Genomic DNA, 21,341 nt, shown 5'->3' on the forward strand with positions numbered 1-21,341 from the left:
AGTGGGGAACAATGTTAGCAACTGTGCTACAGACTATTATTGCTTTATATTTTTTTTAAAGAATGCTGCCTCTTTTTACCCTTGTCCTAAGTATTTGCCTGAGCATAAATTGGAGCATTTGGGACTAATTTTGTTTGCAAAGGACATTAGGTCTACAATGAAAATGAGTAAGCAGGGAAAAAAAGAAATATAATATGCACAATTGCAGAGAAAAAGATCACCAAGGAATTTAATGTCAGAGCTAAGTCTTGTGCTCAAAGAGATAAGTAGTCTATAAAGAAAGTCCTGATGTGCAAAGGAATAAAAGGAGTGCTGCTCTCAGGGCAAGACATTATCCAGTTAATTTCCAACTTGTAAAAGGGAAATGCCTAAAGACTCTCCTAAAAACAAAGGAAACTAGTCAACAAATGAAAGCAACAAATTAAAGCTTATGCCAAATTCCATTCTAAGCATAATACAAAACTTGGCAGCATCAGCCATGTGGTTCTGGCCTTTGAGTCAAGAGGGATTCAGGAGTAAAGTGGTCATGGAATCTCCCTCCATAGTTATGAAAGCCAGTGAGGCCAGGCATGTGGCAGTAATCAGAGCGGTGAATATCCTAGCTGTCATCATTTCACCTATTTGTGTTTGTAGTTCTAGCTACAGGGTACAGGTTCTCACAGTGAGCTACACTCTGAGTACTATTCAATATTTTGTTTGCTGGCATTCAAATCTATTTTGTTCTTCTCAGGTTTAATTGAATATTTTATATTACTGCATTTTTTTTCTGTTTTGTCATGACACTCTTTTAAATTTTCATTTATTGGCTGCCTCAAGGTCAGAGACTCTGCCCCACATGCCTGGTAACTTAAATTCAACCTCTAGTTACAACAAGGTAGCAGTATACAGAAGCTACTACAAATCCACAGCAGGTCTATGTGTAACAAATAAGGGATCAAGTGTTGCCCAGCCCCATTTTGTACATCTACAAAGTAACCACTACACCTAAGATCCAGGGAACAATGAGGATTATGGGGAAGAAAGATGGTAATATTCAGAATACCAGATGACTGCTGCTAGATAGTGTCTTCTAGACATGGCAGGGAGGATGCATCCATACAATTTCAACAATATGGTTGCTTAAACAAGACCTGCATAATGATAACATCAGTGGACTGTGGGGCGTTTACCCACCACCCCCACAGTTCCCCAGAGTTTTCTTGAGTGTGAGCAGCAGGAAATATTAGATAGAAGGATTTATTGCAGAGAATCTGCGGAGATAAACAGATAGAAAATAAAGGATAGCCTCGAGAGGGCCTGGAACCTTTTCCAACGGGCCCTGACTGTCTCTGCCTCAGAGTTTTTATAGAGATGCCAAGGGGTGGAGCAAAAGACCTCCTCCCCCAGCACAACCAAATGCAGACCATCTCAGACACCTGCACTCAGGCCCGTGGTCCTAATCATCCTCTATGCGGACCTGCTGGGTAAAGCCACGAGGAACCCGAGAATGGGCTCCCACAGTGGACATGCCAATGTGGATCAGGAAATCTTACAAGGACTCACTCCTAAATGAAGAGCTACAAGCAATCAGTGGCTACTGAGAGAAGGAGAATCAGTGTTCTTCAGGGATGAGCCTCCCATGGGTTACTCAGTCCAAAGTGGTCAGCCTTAAACATGATCTGTATTTATGAGCAACAGTAAATAGACTCAAATGGTTATACACACACACACACACACACACACATACACACACACACACACACACACACACACAGATATTTATCTGTATGTAAGTTTGTAACAGTAATAATATAAAGAAGAAAAAGTCTTGAATTTGAGAGGGAGTGGGAACATGAGAAGAGTTGTGAGGGGGATAACGCAAAAATAGTACTCATGTTTGAAATTCTCGAAAAATAAAAAATAAAATAAAATCCTGCCTGGATTTAAGAGGTTTTCTTGGCAGTTGATGAAACCCAGGGAGGGAGACTCTTCTTTTCTTTGAGTGTGTGAAACCTATAGGTATGTTGCCTGTATCTCAAACATCTCCTCCCCACACACATGCACATATCCTTAGTATCAATTGGAAACATTGGTTCCGAAAATATATATGAGAGTGAAATGGCATAGTGGGAGTCTCTTGATTCTAAGCCTGACCTCCTGAGTTCCATTTCAGAGATTTACACAGTGGAAGGACAGAACTGACCACTAAATGTTGTCCTCTTCTCCACAGGTGGACTGTGGATGTGTTCAGCATCCCCTTACATACACACATATATAAATATTGAAAAAATGTCTGGACATCTCAAGGAACTAGAACACAAAAAGGAAACAAATCAAAATTATTAGAAGGGAATAAGTAATAAAGATCAGAGAAGACATAAGTGAAGATTCAAACACAATGATGAACAAAACAAAGACCTACTTCTTAGAAAAGAGAAACTAAATTGAAAAACTTTATCTAGACTATCTTAGAAAACAAGATGTAGGACTCAAATATGTGTACTATCTTTGGTGAAAAAGACTTCAGGGCTGATACCATGGAAATGCAAGGAGTATTAGAGATTCTTATGAGCATATAGATGGCAAAATGTTGGTAGCCTAATAGAAATGGACACACCTGGAGACATACACATCACTCCTCACCAAGATACATTCACAAAGACTTAAAAATGATGATGCTGGAGAGTTGGTGCAGTAGTTAAAAGCACACACTACTCTTGCAGAGGACTAGTTGGTTTCAGCTCCATACCAGTTAACTCACAGCCACCTGAAACTCCAGTTCTAGAGGTATCCAAATCTCCAGACTTCCAGATGGACCTGAAATATTCCCCTCAACACATGGACACAAATAAGAGGCACACACCTGTAGTTGGAGTTTTCTCCAGTCCCTCTCAGACCCGCAGCCGCTCAGACCCAAATAAACACATAGACGCCGATATTATTTAAACTGTTTGGCCTAATGGCTTAGACTTCTTTCTATCTAGTTCTTATGTTTTAAATTAACCCATTTCTATTAATATATAAGTTGCCACGTGGCTTGTGGCTTACTGGTACCTTCCATCTTGTTTCTCATGGCAGCGGTGGCTGGCAGCATCTTCTGACTCAGCCTTCCTGTTCCCAGCATTCTCCTCTCTCTTTGTTCCGCAGATACTTCCTGCCTGGCTACTGGCCAATCAGCCCTTTATTTATTAACCAGTCAGAACAACACATTCACAGCATAGAGAACATCCCACAGCACTTCCCCTGTTCTTTTTTCAAAAAGGAAGGTTTTTAACTTTCACATAGTAAAATTACATATAACAAAACAATTATCAAGCAAGAATTACAGTTACAATATCTAGTCTATTTATAATATCTAATCTATTTGTATTTGGCAAAATTAAAGAAGATAGTCTATCTATCCTATATTTGTGAGTCTAAGGTTTTATATCTAACTTATCTTTTATCATAACTAAGGAAATTATAACTATCTAGTCTTCAACTATATCAAAGACCTCAGAAAGATATACTATTACCAGAGAAACAGGAGAAGGACACAAACAACTTTCGGGAGTCTTACAAGAGTAGACAGAGACAGCTGGCAGCCTGGACAGTCACCCAAATTTTCTCTGTAAAGTTGGGGCCTCTGTCTTCAGCCCACAGGTCTAGAGTCTCTCAGTCACTTCTCTCTGTGTCCTGTAGAATATCTGGCAGTTTCCTCTGTGAAGCAAGAACCTGAAGGACCATTTTGCCAAGCAAAGTTCAGTGGTCACCTTCCTATGGGTCCTGCATGTCCAGTCAATCAAGCAGTCCAGGCAAGAACAGTTTCTTGCCAAAATGGCTATTTATACCAAGAAGAAGATAAACCCCATGTAGAGTGTCTTCAATGCCCATCCTCCTCTCTGAAGTAAATTGGTGCTGCCAGGAGAAGACATGTTTCACTGTCCAGAAAGTCTAAATTTTAAAACATTTTAAAATGCCATTTTAAATGCCATATTCTGTAGGTCTTTGAAGTGTTTGAAGATTACCTACCTAATTGAATTATATCTATGTATACCTAGAAAACTTAACATGACTATAAGTTTGACTATCAAAGAAGACTAATTATTAATCTGTATTTCTTAATTATCTACTACAATCTAAATGAGTTACATAAGCATAATACCTCAAATGAGAGCAGAAATATACATACAGTATAACAAATTAAGTTTAAACTTGTATCAATAAACTAAAATCCATAACAATGTAAAACATTTTAAAAAAGTTGCTCTTTAAAAGTAGGTTCAACAATCTACCCTGTATGGCCTTCCATGGCCATACAGTTTATAAGTAATATAAGCTTCTGAATGATTATTTTATAAGTGGGCTGCAGGACTGTGGGGGCATGGCAGGACCCGGAGAGAAACTCTCCAGCTACACACCCAGACACACACACACACACACACACACACACACACACATACATGGAGAGAGAGGAAGGAAGGGAGGAGAGGGGAGACAGAGATGGAAGAGAGAGAGAGAGAGAGAGAGAGAGAGAGAGAGAGAGAGAGAGAGAGAGAATTATACATAAAATGAAATCTCTTAAAAAATTTAATGATACTGAATGTGATACTTGTGGACGAAAAAAGTCTTAGTGTAAGAAAATCTCAGAACCACACAGATCACTAGTGAGTTCCATCTAACAATTAGGGAGGAACAGACCTGAATTCCACAAAAACTACAGACCAATATCGTTGAAGGAAACACTTGCAAAGATCTTCAGGATATAACAATAAAGCAAACCCAACTGTTGTAGAGGGTCTCTGCAAACTCTATGGCCAGCAGACTGTCAATCCAGGGGAGGCAAAAAGGAAATTAAGGTAACACAACTCAGTGGCCAATGCTGGATCACATTTGACACCAGGTAGCTTATTTTAGGCATATTAAAACATGGAAAAACTTGAAAAAAATTTCCTGGTGATAATTACCTAAATCCCTGCACAATAAGACATGACTACATCAGAAGTTTTTGTACAGAACATGTGCCATCTTCTATAATTTATAGAACAGATGTGTTCTATAGATTGAGAAAAACAAGCTAATGGTAAGGGTCTGGGGGAGGATTCAGTGTGGTCTACATCATACAGATAGCACAAAGGTCACCAGGCTATTAACCCCATCTGCTCCCAGCCTTCTGGACAGATAACAAGTTATGAACTTTCCCTTTACACAGAACCCTGCCCGTTTAATATTTCTGGTTTGCCTGCTGTTTATCTGTGAGCACAAGAACTTCTGTGTCTCCTACAAATGTTGCTCTGGAGAGATTATTCACTGCAATAATTGTAGCTCATCACATTTGAAGTATGCAAATGTACTTTAGCATAGGATGAGCAGTAACTGTGCTGGATTAGTTTTTGCTTCACTGTGATAAAATATTTTACAGAATAACTAGAGAGGAATAGTTTACTTATATTTTATGCTGTGGGAATTTGTCCCATGCACATGAGCAGAATACAATGGAAGTGAGAGCACAGAGCAGAAGATGAAGGTCTCACTCTGGAAGACAGGATGCAGACTGTGACAGGAAGGACAGGTCATTCCTCCCAGTGACTTACTTCTTTAGTACATTCTGGCTTCTAAAGTTCCTGCAGTCTCCCCAAGTAGCTCCAGCACCTGGAGAGGAATCATTTAAAGCATGTAAACCTATAGAGTGTTTTCCATACTCAAACCTAACATTCTGCTCTTGACCATAGAGGGTCATATGCCTTTCAGAGTGCCAGATGTGTTTAGTTATCATCAGGCACACTCCTCTCAAACTCCTTTTTGATTCTCTTGGCCATGTTTGGACACCAAGTGGCTGTGTGAATTTTCAGAAGCGATGTGAACAAACATTTATGCAGGAAACCCATGAAGAGCAAAATAAGAATTCTACCAAAGTCCAGCTTGGTGAACCAACTAGTTTATTGGAGTGTCTTACAGGATGATGAGTGAGGGATTACCTGTGGAGTATGGATGAGGGGTTCCTTTACAGGAGCATGAATGACAGAGGGACATATGTGCCTTAAAAAGGCCACCCCATCATGGATGACAACTCATAAAAGTTGTAGTCCTGGAGCTCCTTGCTGGACTAAAGACAGTAGGACATGTTCATTCTGAGTCTTCTCCAGGCAGCCTCAGCTGGTGACAGAGCCTCAGGAGCCTCCTTCCTTCCTCTAGGAGGGACTGCTTCAGTTAGCAGGAACTTGCTTCACAGGAGCAGCTCTGAGCTGCCTGGAAGGAAGAGGCCATTGCTAGACCCTGAAATGGGCTTCTAGTCTTCAGCCTGGGGACAGTCCTACAGAAGAATGTGTCTTGTCTGGTGTTCTTAGTCATAATAGAAGCCGTGTGCTGTCCTCTGGTAGGAAAAGGCTCCATATTCAGTAAAACCAAATGTCAATGTGATGTCTCATGGAGAAATGGGCCCCTTAATTCAGAGATAGTGGACCCCATGTGCTCATGACATGGTTTCTTTTTTATCTCCTGCCCTCCTCCAGTCCCCACATCTGCCTCTTCTCTCGTGTGAAGCTGTGGCTGTTCATCACCTCCAGCTAGCAATTTAAAATGAATTGCTCCATTTCCTATAGCCACACATGTGACAACTGTCCACAGTTAAACTGACCATGCCTGGTTTTCTTGTCCTGTTGAAGTTTCTGTTTCTGTTTTTTTGCTATTGTTGTGTTTTAAAATAGATTATTCATACAATATATTCTTTTTTCCCATGTTTTTCTTATATTTAAAATAGAATTTGGTTCTTCCCCATGCTACTTTCAAATTCTCTCCACCTTCTCCATCACTCAAGTCCATTCATGTTCTCTCTTTTACCAGAAAGCAAATAGACAAACGAGAAGAATAGGGCAAAACAAATAAACAGAAAGAGCCAAGGATAAAGCACAAGAAACACCTACATATGCAGAGATACACACACACACACACACACACACACACACACACACACACACACACACACACATTCACAAACAGGAATCCCAATAAAATCATAAAACTGGAAGCCATAACTAGCAAAGATTCAAGGAAAAGAGAAAACAATTGCCCAGACAGAGCATTACAACAGTCTTCCAATTGTACCATTGAGCTTGTTTTGTGTGGGTCAGCTTCTGTCAGGAATGAGGTTTTCCCTTAAGTGTTATTTGTATACCCAGTGAGATTCCATTGAAGAAAACTAGTTTTTCTTTTGTGAGCAGATATCAATTGAAGACAACTTCTAAGATGGGGATGGGAGCTAGTGTCCACTTCCCCTTTCAGTTCTGAGATGCCATCTAAGACTTGTACAGGCATAGTGTCTATGAATTCATATGTGCATCTGTCCTATTTTGTCAAGAAGGCCTTGTTTCCTTGGTGTTCTCCCTCCTCAGTGGATCCTACAGTCTTTCCATCTCCTCTTCCACAAAGTTTCATGAGCCTCCAGGGGAAGGATTTGATGGAGAAATTCCATTAAGGACCTAGTATTCCAAAGTTTCTCATTTCCATCAGATTGTCCAATTTTGGTCTCTGTGTTTGTTCTCATGTACTTTAGAAAGAAGCTTCACTGATGGCTGAACAAGACACCCATCTAGGAATGTATCAAAATGTTGTTAGGAGTCATTTATTGCTACATTTTGTAGCAGAGTTGTAGTATTTGTTTCCCCCTTAGTTCATGGCTTATCTATTCCAGGTAGTCTTTGACAACAAGTGGAATCAGGTATGAATTCCATTTCATGGAGTAGGCCTTAAGCCCAACCAGATAGTAGTTGGTAACTCCCACAATTTTTGATGTCCTATTGCATTAGTGTATCACGCATGATAGGTCACTATAGTAGGGCAAAGTGTTTAAAGCTGGGATGGTGTTTCCCAATTCCTTCTGGTAGTGTGCAGAGTATCTTTCAGTACCATGAACACAAGTCAGTAGGGATGAAGGCTCTAAGTAGGCACCAGCTTGACTTCACCATGTTCAACGAGTTGTGTAGGTGTTGTCTTCAGAAATATGACCTTACCATCAGTTTGTGAAGAGCTACTAATAGTTTAGCAATAGTTTGGTTGTTTGAGAGTTTCCAAGGGTCTCCTTTGGCCAACTATTCAATTAGGTATAACCCATTCTTGGCACTGAAGGTTTCATTTGATGGCAAGAAAGGTCTAGTTGGAGCTTGGTCTTCCATGTTATTTGCTGATTCCATTTAGATTTCTTAAAATATGTATATATTTAAAGAAGTTTCTACTGTAACAGATTTCCATATGAACCTTCAAATGACCCTTAGTTTTAGCTGTCCCTCACCATACTTCCCCCCTCCTTACCTCTCATTTGAATGTTCCGGTTCCACCTCCCACGCATCAATCCATTACTGTAAATTCTATTTTTCCCTCCTGCGGAGTTCCTTCCCTCCCCACTAAACCCTTACTCTCTATCTAGCCTCTGTAGTTATACAGATTGTAGTCCACTTATCAAATAATTAACATCTACCATCCTCATATAAGAAAAGATATACCACATTTGTGTTTTGGTTCTGGTTACCTCACTCAGAATGATTTTTCTCTAGCACCATTTATTTACCTGTGAAATTTCATAATTTTATTTTAACAGCTCAGTGTAAATGTTCCACATTTTCCTTATCCACTCATCCATCAATGGAGACTATGGTTTTTTTCAATTTCTGGCTGTTATGAAAAAAGATGCAATGAACAGGGTTGAGCCAGTGTCTTTGCAGAGGATGTAGAGTACTTTGTGTATGTGCCTGAGAGTGGCATAGCTGGATGTTAAGGTAGATCTTCTCCTAGTTTCCTGCTACATAGAAAAGCTTTTCAGATTCATGAGGTCCCCTATATTAACTCTTCTTAGTGCCTGTGCTGCCAGTGTCCTGTTCAGAAAGTATTTTCCTGTGACAATGAGTTCAAGACTATTTCACACTTTCTCTTCTGTTAGATTCAGTGTATTTGGTGTTATGATGAGGTCTTTGATCCATTTGGCATTGAGTTTTGTGCAGTAGCAAACTTGAGATAGGGGATGGTGATACATCCAACCTCTTGCAGTTCTTTTATTATTTTATTATTCAGTTATTCAGGATTGTTTTATCTATCTTGGTGTGTATGTGTGTGTGTGTGTGTGTGTGTGTGTGTGTGTGTGTGTGTGTCTGTCTGTCTGTCTGTCAGGGGGTTGTTTCCACATGAAGCTGAAAATTGTCCTGTAGGTATAACCGTCTTATTAAATAAACACAGAGCCAATGCAAAGATGAAAGCCCAAGAGGTTAGAGCAATAGCTAAGAGCTAAAAACCTTACCCTTCACTGTCACTTCTGTCCTTCTCAGCAAGCCAGCTACTTCCTGTCTGTTTGTCTTTTTTATAGACTTTCTATTCTGCCTTCTCATTGGTTGTAAACCCAACCACATGACCTCCTCATCACTGCCTGTCTGTACAGATCTCCAGGTCTTCTATGGTTGGTATTAAGATTAAAGGCATGTGTCTCCATGATGGCTGTATCCTTGAACACACAAAGATCCACTTAGCTCTGCCTCCCAAGAGCTGGGATTAAAGGCGTGCACCACCACCGCCCAGCTTCTGCTATGGCTTGCTATTAGCTCTGACCCCCAGGCAACTTTATTTATTAACATAGAAATAAAAGCACATTTCAGTACAATTAAAATATCACCATATTGTCCTTCAATTTCTGTGAAGAATTGTGTTGGAATTTTGATGGGAATTGTATTAAATCTGTTCCTTGTTTTTAGTGGGATGGCCGTTTTTATGATGTTAGTCCTATTGATCCATGAACATGGGAGATCTTTCCACCTTCTGATATATTCTACAATTTCTATCTTTAAAGTCTTAAAGTTTTTATTATACAAGTCTTTCATTTGCTTGGTTAGTGTCTTAGAGTTTCTATTTCTGTGAAGAGACAGTATAACCACAGCAACTCTGATAAAGTAAAACATTTAGTTGGGTGACTTACAGTTCAAAGGTTTAGTCCATTATTATCATGGTGGGACATGGAGACTTGCAGGCAGACATGGTGCTGGAGAATGAGTGAAGAGTTATCTGTCTTGATCCACAAGCAACAAGAAGTGAACTGAGACATCAGGTGTGGCTTGAGCATATAGGAGGCATCAAAGCCTACCTCTACAGTGACACACTTCCTTCAACAAGGCTATATCCACTCCAACAAAACCACACTTCCTAATAATGCTACTCCCTTTTGGGGACATTTTCTTTCAAATCCCCACAGTTAGAGTTATTGCAAGCTATTTTGTTTTCTGAGGTTATTGTGAAAGGTATTGTTTCTCTGATTTCTTTCTTGGTCCATTTGCCATTTGTATACAGGAGGGCTATGGATATTTGTGAGTTAATTTTGTATCCAGCTACTTCACAGAAAGGGGATGTGGAACAAGGGGAACACTCCTTCACTGCTGTTGGGAATGCAATCTTGTACAGCCACTCTGGAAATCTCTATGGCAGTATCTCAGAAAATTGGGAGTCAACCTACCTGAAGATCCAGCAATACCACTCCTGGGCATATACTCAGAAGATGCTCAACCACACTACAAGGACATTTACTCAACTATGTTCATGGCAGCATTATTTGTAGTAGCTAGAATCTGGAAATAACCTAGATGCCCCTAAACTGAAGAATGGATAAAGAAAATGTGGTACCAACTCCAGAGAGGCTAGCTAACAGGAAAAGACCCTAGGAAGGACACATGTGCTGTGGGATGTTCTGTATGGCAAATGTGTTGCTCTGATTGGTCAATAAATAAATCACTGATTGGCCAGTGGCTAGGTAGGAAGTATAGGCGGGACAAGGAGGAGAATAAAGCTGGGAAGTGGAAGGCTGAGTCAGAGAGACACTGCCAGCCGCCATGATGACAAAGAGCATGTGAAGATGCCGGTAAGCCACGAGCCATGTGGCAAGGTATAGATTAATGGAAATGGATTAATTTAAGCTGTAAGAACAGTTAGCAAGAAGCCTGCCACGGTTATACAGTTTGTAACCAATATAAGTCTCTGTGTTTACTTGGTTGGGTCTTAGCGGCTGTGGGACTGGTGGGTGACAAAGATTTGTCCTGACTGTGGGCCAGGCAGGAAAACTCTAGCAACACACATGGATGACCCTGTGAAGGAGAAATGCATGAGATCTACATGAGTGGACTGGGTGTGTGGGGGGTGGCAGAGGGTGAGGAGTGGGGGATGAGAACATAGGGAAATGGGAGGGTCAAACTGGAACAGGGACAGAGTGTGAGGGCAGGAAGGGAGATACCATGATAGATGAGGACATCATGGGAATAGGAAGAGGCAGGGTGCTGGGGAGGCTCTCAGGAATCCACAGGTATGACCCCACCTTGGTCTGCTGGCAGTGGTCCATAGGGTGCCTAGACTGGTCTACTCTTGTGACCAGCCTAACAAATAACCTAGCTGTTATCATAGAGTCTTTGTCCAGTGACTGATGGAGGCAGATACAGAGATCCACAGCCAGGCACCAGGCTGAGTTCTGGGAATCCAATTGATGAGAGAAAGCAGAGATACTGCATGCGAGGGACGTCAATATCATGATGGGAGGATGTGCAGAGATGACTGGCCACACTAGTGGAAACCCATGAACTGTGGACTGGTGGCTGTGGAGCCCCCATGGGACTGGACTAGGCCTTCTGGACATGGAAGATGGTTGTTTGGCTCAAACTGTTTGGGGGGCACCCACGCAGAGGGATCGGGATCTGTCCCTGGTGCATGGGCAGGCTTCTGGGAATCCAGTGCCTGTGGTGTGACACCTTGCACAGCCTTGGTGCAGTGGAAAGGGGCTTGGACCTGCCAAAGCTCAGTGTGCTGGGCTCTGTTGACTCCCTATCGGAGACATTGATTTGGGGGATGTGGGGATGCAGGGTGGCTTGGGAAAGAGGGCTGGGGGGTGGGAAGAAGGAGGAGGGGGGTCTGTGGATAGCATGAGGAGTGAGTAGAAAATTTCTTAATAAAGGAAAAAAAAAAAGAAAATGTGGTACATTTACACAGTGGTAAAAACAATGTCATCATGAAATTTGTAGGCAAATGGATGAAACTAGAAAAAACCGTCCTAAGTGAAGTAACCCATACCCAGAAAGACAAACATAATATGTCCTTGCTCATAAGTGAATGTTAGATGCAAAGCAAAGGATAACCATGCTACAACCCACAACCCCAGAGAAGTTAGGTAAAGAGGAGGGCACTAAGAGGGACACACATGGATCACCCCAGGAAGGGGAAAGGGTTAAAATCTCTTGGGTAAACAGGGAGGGAGAACAGAGCGGAGAGAATGGGAGGTGATAGGAGTTAGGAACTTTGGGGAGAGGCGGGGAGGGAGAGTAATGAACAAGATATTTTAACAGAGTATACTATTAAGGGATGGGGAGAAATCTGCAGCTAGGGAAAACCCTAGGAACTCACAAGATTGTCTCCAGCTAAGACTCATAGCAGTGGTAGAGAGTGTGCTTGAACTAGCCTTCCCATGCACTCTGATTGATGTCTACCCTAATTGTCATCATAGAATCTATATACAGTGACTGATAGAAGCAGATGCAGAGACCCATTGCCCACTTGGCCAAAATCCTGGAGTTCAGTTGAAGAGATGGAGGAAGTATTGTAAGAGCAAGGGAGACCAGAATCATGATGGAAAAAAATACAGAAATAGCTGACCCAAACAAATGGGAGCTCATGGTCTCTGGACTGACAGCTGGGGAGCTTGCATGGGACCAAATTGGGCCCTCTGAATGTGGTGAAAGTTGCATGGCTTTTATGTGTTTGTGGGTCCCCTGGCAATGGGACCAGGACTTATACCTGGTCCAAGAACTGACTTTTTAGAGCCCTTTCCCTATGGTGCAATGCCTTATTCAGCCTTGGTGCAGTGGGGAGGGGCTAGGACCAGCTCAAACTTGGTATGCCAACCTGTGTTGACTCCCCAAGGGAGGCCTTACCCTCTATGAGGATGGGATGGGTAGATGAGGGGAGAGCAGAAGAAGAGGAGGGAGTGGGAAGAGGGGTTAGTATGTAAAAGGAAAGATAATTTTTTAAGATAAAAAATTATAAAAAAATCCGCATGTTCTCCTAGATAATTTTTAGTAAAATTAAAAAATGCATGTTTATTTTTGTAGTTATTTTTATTTAGGTGGTATGTTTGTCAAATAATTTGAATGTAAAATACAACCATAATCACCACTGATGAAATACAGTAGAATTATGCTTAATTTTCTTTTAAATAAAAACATTCTGGCAAGAGAAAGAAGTTAGGTTGGATACTCAGATAATGATACTGCAATGGCTCATATTCCTTGACATTTCTCACCTCCTGAATGCAAAAAATTAAAAAAACAACAAGCACTAATGGGGAAGAGGAGTCATATGGGTTGGCATGGCTAGAGGGTAAGAGATGGGAGCCAGACCAAATACTGAGAACAGTCTTGTGAAGAGCATGACTCATAGGAGTGACACACACATCCATGTCCAGGAAACCACAGGCCTTTCTTCCCCTCTTGATTATCCTTCCTCAAGCACCAGTCTCTCTACAGTCTTTGTACTACAGATGTGTTTCATTCTGACGGCTGAGTCAGAGGACGCTTCTGCTTGTCACATACCAGCTTACCACCTCCCATAAGAATGGAGGAAAGGTAAGATGCCTTTTGTGACATTCTTCCTGAAGCTATTATCCATTTTTTCTTGGTCCATGACCATATAACTACACCAGAGGTGTAGAATCCAAGGAACCTCATGCATTTCTGCAGAAACAGGAGTCATTAAGGTCCTTCATGTCAGCTCTGTGGGCTGGCAGACTGCAGTGTGGGAGGTTTGAAGCCAGTGAGCCAAGGCAGTGCCCTCTCCTTGTACTTTCTCCTCTTCTACTCTCACCCCAACTATTCACACACGCTCCTACTGTGTGAATTCTGCCATTTTCCCTGACATGGCCAGAATACAGTTCAGGCATTGTCTCTAAAAGCTCAGTTCGGTCAGCACCTCAGTCACTGTGTTTCTTGCAATGGAAAGTTTCCATCTTTTGTGTCTTTCTGTCTCAGTAGGAAGCAGATGGTCTAAAAATGAGCAACTAACCCAATTAAGTATAATTTATCAACAATGTACATATTTAGGGAAAGATACATGAGATGTTGAACCCATCTCCAACCCAGAAAAGGAACAAAGGGTGTGGGGCTTTACCAATTGTTAGTATAGTAGAAGTCATCTGAACCCAGAGCTGGCTGTTACTGTGATTGCAGGGTTCCCATGCTATTCCCCAGTCATTCAATATTGATCAATTTTATTTTTTGGTCATTTAATTTATGCATACAGTGTATGCTGATTACTCTCCTGAACTCTCAATTATTCCTCCTATCTCTGTTGATCTCCCTCTCTCTGTTTCTTATTGAGAACATGATTTAGTGTGGTTTTGTAATATTTATTCTGCATGCCCATTTGGTGGTTTAAACTATCTATTGACTCCTAGATTGTTTACTAGTGGGTACCTGATTGAAGACAATGACTACTCCTTTTCTCGTATCAGTTGTACGTCAATTATTCAGCTGGGAGCAGTCGTCTTTCCAGAATCCATCCTTCATATATGCCTGGCTATTGATTGGAATATTTTTGTGTAGAATTTATGTGTCCATTCCAAACTGCTGTGAGTCTGTGACTGGAATGACTGTGTCTTGTCAAGGGGATGTCATTTTGAAGTTCTACTCTTTATTTTTCCTCCTCTTACATTCTTTCTGCTCTTCCTTCTGCAGTGTTACCTGAGCTTTAGGGAAAAATGGAATAAATGACTTTCTTAGGGGGAAACTCTCAACCTTTGCCCAATCTTAGTACTGTGTCTAGTAATGATTTTCTTCTTTTATGACCATTGGTTTGAAAGAGAAGCTTCTTTCATTAAAGCTCAATGTAATATCCATAACTAGCATTAACATAAATGTTCAGAGAGCAGCACTATGCTGTCAGTTTAGTTCAACAACTGAATTCAGTTTCACCACAGGGCATATGATCTCCCTAATCTTATGTGTTTGATCTGATTTCCAGCACAAAGCAAGTATTCTTTCATATGTAGTGGGCTTCCTATCCAACCAGAAAGCAGTTATTTCCCCCATAACAATACTGCCACTATTGCAAACATATGCATTTCTTTCCTGCAAAGTTGCTCTCATAGATTACAGGATTCATAGCTGGCTTGGACCATGGATGTGGTTTGTCCCTCAGGATTCTGCATAGCACTTTCTGGGATTGTGAAAACTAGCTCTAGCAGGGAGGAAGTTTCCACCTTGTCACTAGCTTATTCTATGCATGTATATCAAGGTGTGTGGTATCTTTAGCAATAGGGTCTGAACATGTAGTGATGATGAAAAATACTGAAGGAATGACAAGAATCTATATTATTTTGGGCACCTGTGGTGACCCCTTGCCCAATAACTCATAGAGAGTTATAACATGTCTGGCAGGGTATTCTGTTTAACAGCTCATGGATCCTCAAAGCAGCTTCCTTCAGGTGCATAATGTAGTCCCTTTAACCTTATTTTTCAAGAATAATAATTTAAAGTTCAGTTTCAAAATTGTAGATTTCTTTGTGCCCTTCATTTTGATTAACCCTCTTAATCTACTCTTATTTCCCTATTCCTCCATCCCTCCCCTCCTTCTTTTTATCCCATATCCCTCTTGGTATTTTCATATTTCCTTACATCCATTCTTTTGCAACTATTAAGGCATATTCCTTCCAAAGAAGGTTTTCTAGTGTCCTAGCTTCCACAAATAATCCAAAGAGATCACAAAGAATTAGAGATTTGAAGCTAGGATCCACAAATTGAGCAGAATATGTTGCATTTGTAGTTTTGTTGTTCCTGGGTTTTCTCTCTCAACACATTTTTTTTTTCAGTTCCAGCCATTTTCATGAAATCTGCAAAATATAACATGTGTTTACAGATTAGTATGTCCAACTGTATATGTGTACTCTACTTCATTTTTCACCCATCAGTTGATGAACATCTTTGATGATTCTCTACCCTAGGTATTGTAAATAGAATGGCAACAATTAATATGGATAGTGAAGGATTATTTTTATTAGCATAGTAAGTCTTTAAGATATATGTCAGAGCATGGTATATCAGGTACTGTCTTAGTTAAAATTACTATTGCTGTGATGAAACACGATGACCAAAGCAACTTGGGGAAGAAATTGTTTGTTTGTCTTATGCTTCCACATCACAGCTCATCATCAAAGAAGTCAAGACAGGGACAAAAGCAGCTCAGGAAACTGGAGGCAGGAGTTGATGCAGAGATCACAGAGGAGTACTACTTACTGGATTGCTCTTTATGGCTTGCTCAACCTGCTTTCTTGCAGAATCCAGAACTATCCGCTCAGAGATGGCACCACTAACAGTGGGCTGGGCCCTTCTCCATCAATCACTAAGAAAATGCCCTCCAGGCTTATATGCAGCTTAATCTAATGGAGGAATTTCCCCAGTAGAGGCTTCTTCCTCCCCCATGATGCTTGCTTATGTCAAGCTGACATCAAACTAGCCAGTACATGTACTATAACAGTTCTATCTCATTTTCTGAGGAATAATCATACTGATTTCTCTTGTGGTAGTTTCAGTTTTAGTTCTCACCAACAACAGTAAATGAATGTTCCTCTGTCTCCATATCTTTATCAGCATTTCTTGCTCTTTGGATTCTTGATGATAGCCATTCTGCTTGGGTAAGATAGACTCTCAAAGCAGCTTTAACTTGCATTTTCCTGATGGCTGCTGATGTTGAATACTTTTCAAAATGGTAGCAGATATTCATATTTCTTCTTTGGGGATTTGTCTGTTCAAATTTATAGTCCATTCCTTGATTGTGTTGCCTCTTTTCTTGATGTTTTGCTCTTTGAGTTCTTTATGTTTTCTAGACAGTAGTCTTCGCTGTGTGTATAGCTGGATAATTGTGTTGTTTTTACTTCAGTCCAGTGTTCATTCCTGTTTTCTTTAAGGTCTTTCAGGTGTTTATTCAAATCCTGTTTGAATTCCTTGACCTCCTGAACATGCTTTTAACTCTTCTTTTGAATCCCGTGTCCTGAGCTTCATCTATTGTACTCCCTGATGATACATGCTACAAGATTCATGATCTTTAGGAAAGACATACTGTTTTTCCTATTGCTTGTAATTTTATTATGGGACTTGGGCATCTAGAGTTTGGTTCTTGGTCGTACCTTTAGTTTTGCTGACCATTTTTGAGTCCTGAAGTGGGTCATAGACTACATACTTTTGGGGGAATCCCAAGGAACAATTTTTGGCAGAGGGAGTCTCTTACCAAGGGCCTATGAGTACTTACAGAGAAGACCAAGGTGGGGTGTCTAGCTGGATATCTAGGGTAGTCCTAAAGGGTGTAAACAAAGAAAGTGGTTTCTATTAGGATGGGTGTGACACTTGATTGGCAGTTATATATTCTCTCAGGGTGTGGAACATTATCTTTCACTGCTTTTCCAGCTCTGAGATGTTTACACAGTACTCTACTTCTGGCTTCCAAGTTCCTGCATCAGAGAAGAACCAGTCTTAGGACAGAAAGAATTCGGGTTCACAGTTCTGTTTCTTTCTGACACAGCCCAACACACTGAGTGTCTATACTGGGACAGCCAACTACTCATATCAGTATAGGACATGGGTTGTAGATAGCCCACATAAATACAAACTGGATTTAAATTAAAGCTCTAGAAATCATTGGTTTTGATAAATTACTTACTCTCCTCAATCTTGTTTCTCCTCCTTATAAACCTGCTCAGTCATTACCACAGAGCAGGGTGGTCCTGGGAATCAGAAAGTATGCAGCATGTGCTTATGTTTTTATTTTTATTTTTTGTTCCAGAAACACTACTGGAGATTTCCTATACAAGAATATCAGCATAACCTGGGAGACTACCATCACAGCACCAAACGGAAACATCTACACTGACTTTTCAGACTGTGTCATCATGTTCCAAGCCATTAGTTTTCTGTCCCTCATCTTTGCCCTGGTTGGGATGGCAGGAAATGCCATGGTGCTGTGGCTTCTGGGCTTCCACATGCTTAGGAATGCCTTCTCTGTCTACATTCTCAACCTGGCGGTGGCTGACTTTCTCTTCCTCTGCTTTCAGTTTGTATATTGTCTTCTTTTTGTCATTCACATCTTCTACCCCATTTCCATCCACATCCCTTTGCTTTGCCTCGTTGTGTCAACATTTGCTTATCTTTCTGGCCTGAGCATTCTCAGTGCCATTAGCATTGAGCGATGCCTGTCTGTCATGTGGCCCATCTGGTACCACTGCCAACGCCCAAGGCACACATCAGCTGTCACATGTGCCTTGCTTTGGGCCCTGTCCCTGCTGTTGAGTCTCCTGCACGGGAATGCATGTGACTTACTGTTTAATGATTTTGAGTTGTTTTGGTGTCCAATATTTGATTTCATCATGGCTGTATGGTCAGTTACTTTATTTGTGGTTCTTTGTGGGTCCAGCCTCACTCTGTTGGTGAGGATCTTTTGTGGCTCACAGAGGATTCCTGTAACTAGGTTGTATGTAATCATTGTACTCACAGTAGTGTTCTTCCTGATCTTTGGTCTTCCTATGGGGGTCTACTGGCTCCTCTTCCAATGGATTGGGATTTATTATGATAAAATTTGTGATTTTTATCATGTGACAGTTCTCCTATCCTGTGTTAACAGCTGTGCCAACCCCATCATTTACTTCTTTGTTGGCTCCATCAGGTACCACAGGATCCAGCGAAAGACTCTCAAGCTGGTTCTGCAGAGAGCTTTGCAGGACACTCCTGAGGAGGAGGCAGGTGGAAAGAAGGGTTCCTCAGGAGAGTCCAGAAAACTGGGAACACTCTAGTGCAGCAGCTGGGAGATACTCTGGTCAAAGAGGAGTGGTTTTGAGAGAGAAATTTTTCTTTATGTTTGGGCTATTTTTATAACATTTTTGAGTTTGCTACCAGATCTTAACCAGTTTAAAAAAAATCATCGTTGTGGAAGTTGAATGACACAGAACTTTTTATACAAACAACTGACCACAGTATTTCTGGAACTGTCTTACTCAGGGCTTCATCACCTCTTTTTGATGGGGCTCCTTGTAAATTCTCTGGAGCCACAGACTGCTCGTACTGTTTCAAATCCCTCCTTCATCTGAAGATTCAAGAAAATGCAGGAAATGGTTGCATTTCTTTAGTCACTGAAATTTATAGTGGTTAGGTGAATGTTATGTTTTTCAAAACTTCCTTTTTAAAAAGAACTGTTTTTCAGTGTTTCAAGTATTAAATAGATATACTTATAATCCCAGTTCTTATTAATTTCTACATGTTTTGAAGAATTTGTGGAGCTATAGTCTTTCTTTTATAAATTGCTTAGTAAACAAATATGCATTCTCAAGAGAAGTCTGTATTAAATCTCTTATCACCTGGTGGAGTCCTCACCCCAGAGTTCACTGTGTCTGCCATTTTCCACATTGGAAGAGTCTGGCCGTATTTTGTAACGAGATCCATCAACATCCATGCACATCTGAAGGTAGAGGGAGACTGTCCTCTGTGGTTCCATTCACAATGTCTTGCTTATCATTCCATGTTCAAGTCCTTTCTCTTCCTCTGTTATCTTTGCCAAGATTGCCCTCTCTTTGACTGTCTAATCCTTTAAGACAAGTTTCTAATGAGGTCCTTTAGACTAGGTTCCCTTGAAACGAAACCTGTTTCAAATTTATACTATTCTCAGGAGCCCACAGCATTTATTCCTTGAATTATGCTTGTTTTAGTAGCATGTTCTATAAAATACGATTTCAATTTTAAAGATGAAATATGTGATAATTTCAATTGAAGCACAATTAAGAAAGGGTAATATGAATAGACCAATGGGAACAAATGAACAAGTTTTCTTAAGTGAGTGTAGCTACAGGACTGAGAAGCAATCAAGACACAGAAAGATCTCTTACCTCTCTACACTTCCATTTCCTCTTCATTTGTAACTCTTTGCCTTAGAGGTCAGTTCTGTCCATATTTCTCTTCTGAAATAAAAGTTAAAGTCCATACTGGAAGAGTAAAACATGAAGATTGGTATACATGTGGTGAAATGATTGTTAACAGTTGAACAAAATAATGTATATGTCATCTCATGTAAATATTCATTTTTCTTCTTGTGGCAAAAACTTCATATTTAGAAAAGGTTCTATTGGCAATGCACTGTTATCACATAGATATCTCATGCTGTTTATTACTGTGGTGGTTTGAATGACAATGTCCCCTAAAAGGCTATGTATTTGAATCTTGGTCTCCACTTGGTGGAGCTGTTTGGGAATGATTAAGAGGTGAGACCTCATTGGTAGATATATGTCACTGAGGGTGCACTTTAAGGTTTTAAAAGCCCACTTTATTTCCATCCCCCCCTCTCTCTTTCTGTCTTATGATTGTGGATCAGATGCATGGAGTCAACTACTCCTTCAGTGCAATGCCTGCCTGCCTACTGGCCTACCACCATTCTCTCTGCCATGATGGTCATGGACACTAACTCTCTGGAATCATGACCCCCAAATTATTTTTTTAGAAGCTTCTTTGGTCAGCGTAAGTAGAAAAGTAACTAAGACATAAGTTGGTACCAGGGAGTGGGATATTGTTGTGAGAGGCTGACCTTGCTTCTTTTTTGGAGAAATGTGGAAGATTTGGGGACATTGAGATAAGAAATCAGTTGAATGCTATAAGTGGGCCTCAAGTAGGAGCTTGGAAGTCAGTAACGCTGTAAATGCCAAGGACTATAAAAGACTATAAAGATCAACTCAAGAGGTTTCAGAAGGGAACAATGGGCTAGAGACCATTCTTTTGATATTTTGGTGAAGAATGTGGCTGGTTGTGCCTTTGTCTTAAGAATCACCTGAAGCTAAATTGAAAAGTTTTGGCTTCTTTTGTTTGCAGAGAGGAGTAAGTCAACCATGCAAAAGAGAAAGCATGGCAAAAAGAATCACAAAATGTACAATTTGAGAAGCAAAATAGCACCAGGAAGTTTAATGTTGGAGCTAAGTCTTGTGCTCACAGAGATGAGAAGTTGAAAGTAAGTCCTGTTGTGAAATGGAATACAAGGAGATCTATTCTCAAGCAAGACCCCACCCAGATAAGCTTCCAATTCATAAAAAGAAAATGCCTAAAGACTTTCCTAAAACAAAGGAAAACTTAGTCAACATTGGAAATAAATCAATGCCTCGGCAATTGTAATTCAAGGAGGGGGTCCAGGTTCCATCCCAAGTATGCAGGAGAACTTGACAGCATCAGTATGTGGCATTGGCTTAATCAAGATGGATGCATGAGTAGAGAGGTTGCAACATCTATCTCTGAGGTTAAGGAAAACTACTGAGACTGAAAGACCCTTACACCTCCCAAGCCCCAAGAAAATGAGGAACT

At 40.7% G+C, this 21,341-nt stretch overlaps 1 protein-coding gene across 1 annotated transcript; it reads left to right on the top strand.

Annotated features, from left to right (window-relative positions):
- Positions 1-13,578: 13,578 nt before the first annotated feature.
- LOC128123979 (mas-related G-protein coupled receptor member B2-like) lies at positions 13,579-18,799 on the top strand. The gene is made up of 2 exons (XM_052760228.1): positions 13,579-13,589; positions 17,797-18,799. The coding sequence occupies exons 1-2, from the start codon at positions 13,579-13,581 to the stop codon at positions 18,797-18,799; spliced, it is 1,014 nt and encodes a 337-aa protein (XP_052616188.1).
- Positions 18,800-21,341: the final 2,542 nt, after the last annotated feature.

The sequence above is a fragment of the Peromyscus californicus genome, unplaced genomic scaffold (genome assembly GCF_007827085.1).
Source record: "Peromyscus californicus insignis strain IS unplaced genomic scaffold, ASM782708v3 Scaffold_4__1_contigs__length_199733344, whole genome shotgun sequence".
Classification (NCBI taxonomy): domain Eukaryota; kingdom Metazoa; phylum Chordata; class Mammalia; order Rodentia; family Cricetidae; genus Peromyscus; species Peromyscus californicus.